General features: G+C 61.6%; 1 protein-coding gene across 1 annotated transcript; it reads left to right on the top strand.

Moving 5' to 3' along the window:
* The first annotated feature begins 443 nt into the window (after positions 1 to 443).
* Positions 444 to 10,010, top strand: C28H2orf42 (chromosome 28 C2orf42 homolog). Its single transcript, XM_062596998.1, has 9 exons — positions 444 to 456; positions 730 to 1,567; positions 3,383 to 3,493; positions 3,884 to 3,988; positions 5,711 to 5,815; positions 6,864 to 6,971; positions 7,935 to 8,035; positions 8,209 to 8,371; positions 9,284 to 10,010. The coding sequence occupies exons 2-9, from the start codon at positions 742 to 744 to the stop codon at positions 9,490 to 9,492; spliced, it is 1,728 nt and encodes a 575-aa protein (XP_062452982.1). The 5' UTR covers positions 444 to 456; positions 730 to 741; the 3' UTR covers positions 9,493 to 10,010.
* The last annotated feature ends 639 nt before the right edge of the window (positions 10,011 to 10,649 follow it).

The following is a 10,649-nucleotide window of genomic DNA, read 5'->3' as shown; positions in this document are numbered from 1 at the left end:
CCTCTCTCTCCTACCTCGTGACCAGCCTTCAGAAAGCGCAAAAAAAAAAAAGGGAAAAAAAAAAATCCACACCAAATGAACCACCGTGTCCGCTCTCTTTTGTTCCGGCCTCCGCAGCGCCTCCCCGCGCCTCCCCTTCGCCTCAGCCCGGCCCGTTCCGAGGGAAAGACCCGAATCAGCCCCGTTTTGCTTCCCTTCCCCCCTCCCCCTTTTTTTTTGGGGGGGGGGGGGGGGCTGTCAGGCGTCGCGCATGCGTTCCGCCGCCACGAACTACCGGCCCCAGCGGGCTCTGCGGCGCGGCACGTGGCGCGCGGCGGCCCAATAGGCGGCGGCGTTACAGCCGAGGCAGGCGGCGTTTTGTAAGGCGCCATGGCGGAGGCCGATCGCTGAGCGCCCTCGCGGGCGGCCCGGGCCGGAGAGGGGGGCGCGCGCGGGGGGGCGCGCGCGGCCGCCCAGGTAAGGGCGGGGGTTGGGCGGGGGGGGGGGGGGAGGAGAGAGCGCGAGCGCGGGCCCCGCTGGCGGGGCGGGAAGTGACGTCAGGGGGCGGAGAGGCTCCTGGGAGGCCGAGGGTGGCGGGCGGCCGCGGCGAGGCGTCGCGTCGCGTCGCGTCACGCGTGGCGTCGCGGGCGGGCGTGGGGCGAGGCGCGAGGCGGGCGGCATGGCGGGCCCCGCGCCCCGGCGCGCCCACGCCGCGGCCCCGCCGCGCCCACGCCGCGCCCTCGCTGCCAGGTCGCCCGGAGCATGGAGCCCGCCGCGGCCCGCAGCAAGGTCCCGGCCTTCCTGTCGGACCTGGGGAAGGCCACGCTGCGGGGCATACGGAAGTGCCCCCGCTGCGGCACCTACAACGGCACCCGGGGGCTGAGCTGCAAGAACAAGACGTGCGGGACCGTCTTCCGCTACGGCGCCCGCAAGCAGCCCGGCGTCGACGCCGTCAAGATCGTCACCGGCTCCGATCTGCAGCTCTACTCCGTCCGGCAGAGAGAGCGGGGGCCCGACTATCGGTGCTTCGTGGAGCTCGGCGTTTCGGAGACGGCCATCCAGACGGCGGAGGGCACGATCATCACGCGGCTCAGCTCCGGCCGCTGCTACGTCCAGTCGTGCCTCAAGGCGGCCGCGCAAGGCGTGGTGGAAAACCAGTGCCAGCACGTCAAGCTGGCCCTGAACTGTCAGACCGAGGCCACCCCGCTGACCCTGAAGAGCTCGGTGCTCAGCTCCGTGCAGGCCTCCCCCGAGACGAAGCAAACTATATGGCAGCTGGCGACGGAGCCCACGGGGCCCCTGGTGCAGCGCATCACCAAGAGCGTGCTGGTGGTGAAGTGCAAGGCCAGCCAGAAGCACAGCCTCGGCTACCTGCACGCCTCCTTCGCCCAGAAGGTGAGCGCGAAGAGCCTGGCGGAGCACCGCTTCTTCTGCTCCTGCCAGGCCCTGAAGGCGGGCAAGGCCGGCTCGGCCAAGGAGGAGGTGGCGGCGCAGAGGTGCATTCACTTCTTTGCCTGCATCTGCGCCTTTGCCAGCGACGAGGCCCTGGCTCAGGAGTTTGCCGAGTTCCTGAGCTACGACGCGGGCGGTAGGTGTGGAGCGCACGACGCGAAACGCTGACATTGCTGCAGTGCTGGGCGGGGGGAAGGAGAGGCCGCGGGCGTCGGGTCGAGGGCAGCGGTGCCCGGCCGAGCGCCAGCTGCCGTCCGCTCTCCTGCTTGCATCCCGCATCGCTGAACCATGCAGCTCACTTCTGCCCTGGGCCACCCGGAGGCAAGAGCAGCCTTCAGCTGGGTCCTGTCAGGCCTTCGTTAGCTGGGGCTTCGTTTCCTGCCTCCTCCAGCTACAAGCAGGTGCCGCGGCACAGAGGCAGCCAGCACTGGGCTGAGGTGAACTGGGGGAAGCTGGGCTCTGAGGCTGCCGCTTGTTGGCGGCTGCTTTTTCTTCCAGTTTTGCGCAGAAGCAGAGCTGGGAGCGGAGCAGGGCTCTCCCGTGCTCCCGGAGTCAGGGTCCGTCCCAGGCAGCGGAGCCCAAGGGGCTCTGCTGCGCCCTGCTGCTGTAGCCAGCCGGGCTTCCTCTCGCTGGGGTGTCCTCTGCCTCGGCAAGAGCAGCGGCCGCGTTGGGGAGAAGCTGAAATGGCTCGTGAAATCCAAGCGGGGCAGCGGTTGCTGGGCTGAGCTTCCCCCCGGGCGCTGTGCACCCCGATAGGTGCCCCCCATAACCTCACTGTCTCTTTAGGCACCCAAATATATTTGGAAATCTGCCTGGAGGAGGCCAAGCTGAGTGAAGTGAGTTAAAGTCACAGAAAAACTCCATTCCACTTCTGGGAGCTGTTTCTAAATTGGCCGGGTAGTGCTTCTGGCCTTGTCTGAGGCATTAAATCGTAAAACTGGTACGAGATGAAAACCAGCCCCCCTCTGCCCCAGCCGCAGGGGCTGCCTCGTGGTGCCCTCCCCAAGAAACACTTCCCTCCCCTGTATCCTGGGTTTCCCACCCGCAAAACGTGACTGCGGGGCCAGAGTGTCTTTCGGGGTTTCTCTGACGACGCCTGCAGCACGCTCGGAGGTTTTTGGGCGGGAAGTCCCAAAGAAAGGACGGCGCATTGCCGTGTCATTGCGCGGCTGCGCTGTGCCTGCCGCTCGGCCCTTGCGGCATCGCTGCTGTGGGGGCGAAGCCCGGGAAGGCAGCGGATCCGAGCCCGTTGCTGTCGGGAACGGCGCTTGCCTTTAGCCAGGTGAGTGACTTGGGAGCCGGCGTGAGGTGCGCTGGCACCACGGGGTTTGATGTCAGGTCAGAAAGCGGGAGAGGAACAAGCTGAAGGCTGGAAAGAACTTGAAGGGGAGGCGACTTGATTGCACCTGGAGACACAAAACCTGGGAGCGGTTGTATTTGTTGGTTATCCTCCTGCACGAGCGCGCCCGGGTACCAGGGGCCGAATCCTGCCGTTCAGGTGCAGAGTGCTCCCTGCTGCGGTCCTTCCTCCTTCCCCGGTTCCCTTCTGGCTTCGTGTCAAACAGCCGTCCTCTGGAGCTGATTTGAGTCCTGCCTTTCACATCTGGGTTTTTCCCCTTGGTTTTTGTTTAGCTTTCCTGTGTTTTTAGGAGCAGTGACTCAGGGTGCGGGTACTCGAAACATCGCTGGTTAACGGTTGGCTTTGCCAGCCCGAGAGCCGTTCAGCGGCAGATCGAGCGCGAGGCTGCGCTCGCAGCCGCAAAAATGCAAAGCCCTGAACGCTCAGTGGAGTCTCTGGTTTTCCTTCACCTGAGTAACTGGATGTGTGGGATCGGTCCTGCCGGGTTCACTGGGGCCACTTGTGGGAGCAGTCACGGGAGAGCGCACTGGGATTGGGAGTGGGTTGGGAATGGGCGAGGGGCTTTTGAGGCCTGAGCATTGCTTTTCCTAGGTCTGAAAGGCATCATCGTGCCGCAGCTAGTCTGCAGCCCCGAATCGACAGCGCCTGCTGGCGAGACTGCTGCTTCCAAGCCCAAAAAGAGGAAAAAGGACATAGCATCTGGTGAGCGAGCGTCCATCGGAAGGGCTTCGGCTCGGGTGGATCGTGGACCTGGACGTTTTCTGAAGGAAAAGCCATCATCTGTCCAGCTTGCATGCTTATGGGAGGGGCAGCCCCACTGTGGTCGCTGAGAGCCTTAGCATGCCTTATACCCTCTCTGGTGCTGCCTGGAAGCCTTTCGGACAGGCCCTGTGTATCGGGCAGGCTTCCGCAGTGAGCCTGAGTGGCTCTTTTAATGATTATTTTTGATGTCGTTAAGCTGAAGAGTCCTTCGCTCCCACGCACCTGGCCCGGAGGGGAGGGCGAAGCCGGAGCGACAGGCGCAAGGGGCTTTGCGGCACGTGTGCGGGTTGCCAGGGCTCGGGCACTGAAACTCCCTGAACTTCCCCTCAGGGACGCAGGTGAACAGCCCTCTCCTGGCTCAAGATGCAGCTAACAGCAGCCTGAGGAAAAGCAGCCTGAAAAAGCCGGCCGTTGCTTCGTCGCTGAAAAGGCAAGGTAGGGCTCGTCCCCGCAGGCTGCGGCGGGGGCGCCCGGGCACGGCGCGAACGCCGAGCCCGCTCCTTGGCCGGCGTCGCCTGTCGTGCCGCGGGAGCTGGCGGAGCCACGCGGCCCTCACGGGCCGATGGCTCGCGCCGCCATGACCCCTGCGGCGGCAGTGGCTGGGGCTGCAGCCCCCCACGTCGCTCTGCTGATCCCCGGGAATTCCTACGTGCTTCTCCAGGAGGCGAAAGTCGGGCGCGGGAGCCTTTTGCTGCCTTGATGTAACTGGGAGCTGCGTCCCGTGTAACTCCAGGGCGCTGGCGTGCCTGCGGCTCTCAGTAAGCGTGGGGACAGTGCTGTTGTGGGCAGGCAGGCGTTATAATGATACTAACCTAACGCAGTTATATGCTTTCCTAGACAAAATTGAAGAGGTGATTTGGATCAGGCATAATAGTAAACTGGACTGTTGCTGTTCTGCCACCCTTGGTGTTTATAGTATCCTTAACACACAAAGCTACCGAGGGGACCTCCATCCCGGCCAGAATCATCAAATAGCTGTATTATATAGTGGCAAATACTTGTTCAGCTGGGCTCTGTCTCAGGCTACCCAGTTAACTCTCTTGGAGAGCTTTGGGGAATGTTGCAGAGGTAAATGAGATGTAAACTTGGATAACCCTGGCCATCTCAGGAAGTGTTTCACGTGCGTGTGTGTAGTAACTGTTATCTCTGAGGAGAAGGATGCGTACTTGCGTGTTCTTACGAGCTGTTCAGCGAATCGGTCCATCTCCTGCGCAAATCTGTGCGTGTGCCCAAGGAGTTGTCGCCCTCCAGAAAAAGCCTCGCTCCTTCCTGATGGTGGCTGGGGCTGGCTAGAAAGATTTCTTCAGTGCTCTCTTCTCTTAGCTTTAGTTTTGGCCTAGAAAGTGGTACAAACCTTCTCTTTTCCTCTCTTCCCCCCTCCACCTCCACAAATTTATTGCTTGCTTGTCTGCTGTTTTGTTCCCCCCCCCCCCCCCCGCCCCCAAGTTCTGGTGCTGACTAGCAGCAGTGACTTGCTCACCCAGTGCTGGAAGTGTGCTTGCTAGGAAACACGTACGCCCCGTCGGTAAAGTTGCAAGTGCTTTCCCAGGGGGACAAGCCAAAAGTCAAGCTGCCTGAAATAGCAGAGGGAATCTTGTTAGGCAGAGTGTGAGACTGGCTTTGCTCCTGCAAATGCCTGTGTATGCTTCAGGGGGAGTTTTGGGCTTCTTGGGCTTTCTCAGCACACAGAAAGCCCACGAGTGGTTTCTGTGAAAACTGCTCTGTAATACACAGTGCAGTTATTGTACTGTTGTGCTGAGACTGTAGCTATTGCTGAAATCATGGGAGGATTTGGTGTATACCAATGGGTCCCCGTAGACCTCTGCTTTTAAAATAGCTTTGTATTTCTGAGCCCAGGGAATGAGATGCCCAATAAAGTCATTTCTGATCCATCAAGATGGCAGAAATGTTATTTATTTGTTGTGCTACTGTCTGCTGTCTTTCTGTACTGTTTTACAGAGGCGTCATGTCTACACACAGGGAAACTAGTGAATGCAAAATGGGAACTAGTTGACTACATACGGACACTTACCAGACTCCCTCCCACGGGGCCAGCGTGTACTGACTTGGAATTGTCCAAGTTATTTTCCCTTTCTGTCTTTATTCTTTACTTGTGTGAGGGTGTAGATTCTGATTTCACTTTCCTTTTCCTTTTAGGCTGTAATCAGCTGCTGGATGAGTCACAGGTGACCCTGTCCTTCCAAGAATGGCTGGCCAGCGTCACTGAACGTATCCATCAAACCATGCATTACCAATTTGAGGGTAAGTCAGTCTTTGGGGACCATCTTCCGAGAGCCTTTGGACACAATTTTGTTCCCAGCGCAACCTCAGTAGTTAACAAGCAAGCTGCTGACAGCATTAAATAACTGTCATCCCAAAGGGATGCACATGCTTGCCTTGGTTGGAGCAAATACTATCTTACTCTGGAAAGTTTCCATCATCTTTGATTCAATCGTTAAGCATGGGCTTAAGTCTTATCAAAAGCCTAGTGCTGATGTTTATGCTTGGGGAAGGGAGAAACTCCCTTAGAGCTTATTTATACTAGAAGAAATTGCCTGGAGTGGAGCAGAAAAGGTGAGGTGAGGTGAGACACCTCGCACGGTGTCATGTCTTGTACATCTAATACCTGGGGGAGTTCAAGTCACCTGCGCCGCTCAGCCTCACGCAGGGTGAGTGGCAGCACGTGACGTCTGCAGGAGGCTGGCAGCAGGTCGCTGCTTTAGAAATCCTTCACTGGGCTGTAACTCGTGAGCACAGCGCTCGGAGCAGCAGCGGAGAGGCTGTGGGGCTGGTGCCACAGCACAGCTGGACTCTCCTTAGGACAAGGACAGGAATGCAGAGTGCTAGGAGGTGGGGTGGGGTGTGGTGGTGTCTCACTGCAGGCTCTGTAAGCCCTTCCCAAACATGTCCACCACCTTTATTTGTGCAGTGATGGTGGTAAGCATGAGTGGTGTGTGTGCTCTGCCCTCTCCCTGCTGCTGGGAGCAATGGTGGAGAGCTGCAGCAGCAGCAGCAGCAGTCCTCACTGCTTGCTTCAAGCCTCAGCATTCAAGCTGCTGAGGGGCCCCTGTCAACAGCAGCTCCCTGGCTTAGCAAATGGCTGTTCTGAAAGCCTGGAGGAGCCCCAGGCCCCGCAGCTGTGATAAGCTCAGCGTGGCTGCCCTGCTGGGTGCTGCTGCACTAGAGCCACCTGAAACAGGGGGTGGGTTATGGGGTGGTCAAGGGTAAAAGTGGTGGGAGATGGCCACTTAGGCAGCGGGCAAGCACAGCCTCTCACCTTGCCTCCTGCCTCTTGTCTCTGGGCACTTAGGCAAGCCAGAGCCACTGGTATTCCACATCCCGCAAGCTTTCTTTGACGCGCTGCAGCAGAGGATTTCCATTGGAAGCGCGAAGAAGAGGCTGCCCAACTCCACGACAGGTAGGGTGGGACTGAGCTCGTACCATGCAAGCAGCGCGTAGTTAGTGCTTGAGGCAGGATGCTTGGGCAAGAGGAGACCCAGCACCAAAAGAGAGAAAAGGGGAGCTGGCGCTCAAACCTGCTGCTATTTCGTACGCAGCCTTCATGAAAAAGCTGCCAGAAGAGGGCAGTGGCTGTATGAGCAGGGGCTGAGCACTGCTGAGTGAAGGAGGACGTGCAGCCTCCGCTACGTGCTGCTGCCGCTGCCTGCACGGTTACGGCTTCGTGCTCTAGCGTATCCAAGGGCTTTCCAAGAATCCAGTGCGGCGCTGGTGTCGCGGACGAGTAACCTCAGGTTTCGCTTTTCCCTTTAGTCTGCCCACAGCTGACCGAGGGCTCCCGTTTTGGGTTAAGCAGGCAGCAGTGCATTTCACCCTCGCAGGCATTGCTCAGTGCTTCACACTAAAGCCCCTGGGACAGTGTGAAGCGTAAAGCAATGCTCGGCCTGCGCGGGAGCCTCTGAGGCTAAGGGCAGTGCACGAGCGTGACAGGACCCTGGGCTGCAGCAGCCGATGCAGTTGGGCCTCAGGCCCCTCGGCCCTGAACCAGTCAGTGCCCTGGGCTTCCCCTAACTCAAAGTTCGTGAGCCAGCAGAGGCAAAACAGATCTTTTTAAGAGGGCAAGAAAGGATTTACTTTATTAGCTGCTGCTAAGTGAGGCCTGGAGGAGAATCTCCAAGCAAGTACTAACCAGCGCACCCAGGGGCCAAGGTCGGGCTCGATTATGAAAGAGGCAGATAGCAGGACTTGCACGAGGAGACAGAGCTTGCTCAAGCCTGCAGCTGAGGTAAAGAGAAAAACAGGAAGGTGTGAAGAAGAAAGAAAGAAACCTCCTTAAGAAGCAAGCTCCCCTCTCAGGGGGGCTTTGGGCAGAGCAAGACAGAAACCACCTCACAGCCAGTAACCGGCTTTTCTTTCTCCTCAGCTTTTGTCCGCAAAGATGCCCTTCCACTGGGGACTTTCTCCAAGTACACCTGGCATATCACCAACATCCTGCAGGTCAAGCAGATCTTTGATACCCCCGAGGTAAGGCTGACTGGCAGCCCCCACACTCTGCCGCGACCACGAGGGCGGCCGTAAGCACCCCTTCGGGAAGGCGCGGGGCTCAGGCTCTGCCCCTGCTGCCTCCAGCAGCCCCTGCTCGCAGCACGCCAGGGGCCCCAAGCTCCTTACTGCCTTCCTCCTGTGCCTGCTGGCAGATGCCGCTGGAAATCACTCGCAGCTTCATCCAGAACCGGGATGGGACGTACGAGCTGTTCAGGTGCCCCAAGGTGGAAGTGGAGAGCATTGCCGAGACGTACGGGCGCCTGGAGAAGCAGCCGGCGATCCGGCCCTTGGAGCTCAAGACCTTCCTGAAAGTGGGTGAGTGGCCAAGGGCTGCCCGGCGGGAGCGGCCCCCGCGCCGGCCGCTGCCCCGGCAGGGAGCCCAGGCTCCTGCGGGGCTGCCCCGGGCCCGGGCTGCGGGCCGGCTTCTCAGCAGCGGGAAGCAGAGCCCCCTTCCAGGGGGAGCGGCCTGAACATCGGAAAACAGGAAGATGCTGAAGAGGAGCTGCCACCTCCTGGGAGCTCCTGCCACCCAGTGTTTTGAGGATCTAAGATACGGGGCCTCCGTGCCTGCCCCAGGGAGCGCCCCACAAGCCAAGCTCCCACACAAACACAGCAGAGCCCCCAGCAAAAGGGCACCCTCACCCACACAGGGGGGGCCCTCACCAAGAAGGGTGCCAAACACCCTCGCTCACACAAACACACAGAGGGAACCCCTAGCAAGAGGGAGTCTCACCAAGGGGTACGGGGTTCCTGCATGGATAGGGCCTCCAGCAGGAAAGGTGCCCCTTCACAGAGGGGAGCCCCCAAAAGAAGGGCTCCCCTCCATGGAAAGGGCCGCCAGGAGGGCCAGTGGCCTCCTCCGTGGAGGGGAGCCCCCAAAAGAAGGGCTCCCCCAGCAGCCAAGACAGCAGCCACAGCGCAGGTGTCCTGCTCCTCTAAAAAAATATCTCAGACACCTGAGATGGGCCCAGCAGAGCTGGTTCCCTCCCCCCCCCATAGCAGGAAGGGGGAAATCCGGTGTAGCCCCAGGGCAGAGGCCAGGCCCTCCGCATGCAACAACCCTGAAAGGTGGCCAGGAAAAAGAAACAGCCCAGCCTCCCCCCTCGGGGGGTGCAGCACCTAGGCCCCCCTCCATCCCCTAAAACCAGATAACCTCAGCCTTTCTCACCCTGAGCTGAGCCCCAGGGGGGCCCAGCCATGCCCTGACCCTCTTCCCCCCCTCCCCAGGCAACACCTCCCCCACCCAGAAGGAGCCCACTCCCTTCATCATCGAGTGGATCCCCGACATCCTACCTCAGTCCCGCATCGGAGAGCTGCGCATCAAGTTCGAGTACGGCCACCACGGGAGCAGGCACCCCGCTGCCTTCCCGGACCAGCAGCCGCCCCTGGAGCAGACGCTGGAGCTCACCCCGCTCACCACCATTACCTTCCCCTGAGCCGGCCCCCACCGCGCTCACGCAGCCCCACAGCACCCCAGGGTGCTGTCAGAGCACTGCGGGTGGAAGGTGTCGCACCACAGCAAGCGCGCAGCCCGCTGCTGCTGCAGGAGGGGCGGCTGTGCAGCAAGAGCCCCTGGGCTGGCCGGGGCAGAGCCTGCACCCCCAGCGCAGGGCACCCGGCTGGAGACGGAGCCGGGCAGCAGGGCTGAGCCCCGAGTTCGGGGCTCTCAGCACCCCTGGGCAGGCGGGGGGCACGGGCCGGAGCCAGGCCAGCGGCGGGAGGCTGCTCAGGGCTGGGTCCGGCCAGGCTGCAGCGTCTCCCGGGTGGCAGCACCCCCTGCACCAGCACCCCGCAGCCCCACGTGCTTTGCCTTACTTCCGCTTGGGATTGGCTCCTGCCGCACCTTCATCCCCAGCAGCAGAGCCGCAGGACGGAGACCCCGAGCCTCCGTGGGCCGAGGCAGCCGGCCATGGGAGCTGCTGGGGAAGCAACATGATGCTGGTTAGACCGAGCCCCCCCCCCCCCCCCCCCCCCCGGGCCCGCACCCACCCCAGGGCCCAGCAGCACCCTGGTTACAGCGGCAGCAGGGTGCCTGCCCTACGGAAAGGTGAAAAAGGGAGAAGCAGCATGAAGGCGCCCCAGGAACTGCGGGACGCTGCCCCAAACCCACAGCAAGGCCCAGACCTGGCAGGGGGCAGCCAGCAGGGCCTTCCTCCCCCTCCCCGCTGCACTCCTCCTCGCAGTTCCGGTGGAGGGGGCAGGAGCCGCCTGCAGCCCTGGCCAGGGTGCTGGGGGGGGGGGGGGGGCAGCAGCTCCCCCCTCCCCGTGGGAGCCACAGCCCGGAGCAATAAAGCCGTCGCCTTGCCCACGCGCCTCGGCCCTCGCTGTGTCCGTGGGTGCTCGCCCCCCCCGGCAGGCAGGTGCCCGCCCAGCTCCCTGAGCCCCAGCATGGCCAGGGACACGACCGGAGGGGGCAGGGGGGGGAACCCACCGCAGCCAGAGCCCTGCTGGCCCCTGCCTGGTGCTGCGCGGCAGCCGCTGCGAGCTGCGGGGGCTGGGGAAAAAAAAGAGAAGGAGAAAGGGAGCGCGACCCTCTGGGAGTAACCAGGAGCCCTGCTGCACCCCCCCCCCAACCCCGGGCTGGGAGGGCACT

The sequence above is a fragment of the Rhea pennata genome, chromosome 28 (genome assembly GCF_028389875.1).
Source record: "Rhea pennata isolate bPtePen1 chromosome 28, bPtePen1.pri, whole genome shotgun sequence".
Taxonomy (NCBI): Eukaryota; Metazoa; Chordata; class Aves; order Rheiformes; family Rheidae; genus Rhea; species Rhea pennata.
This window is presented reverse-complemented; position numbering and strand designations above follow the sequence as displayed.

Bases quoted from the DNA above. Each gene is read 5' to 3' on its own strand.
- C28H2orf42 (XM_062596998.1), top strand. From the start codon at position 742: ATGGAGCCCGCCGCGGCCCGCAGCAAGGTCCCGGCCTTCCTGTCGGAC. The intron at 3,494-3,883 runs GTGAGCGAGCGT...ACTTCCCCTCAG, and splicing joins GAAAAAGGACATAGCATCTG to GGACGCAGGTGAACAGCCCT. The intron at 8,372-9,283 runs GTGAGTGGCCAA...CCCCCTCCCCAG, and splicing joins CAAGACCTTCCTGAAAGTGG to GCAACACCTCCCCCACCCAG.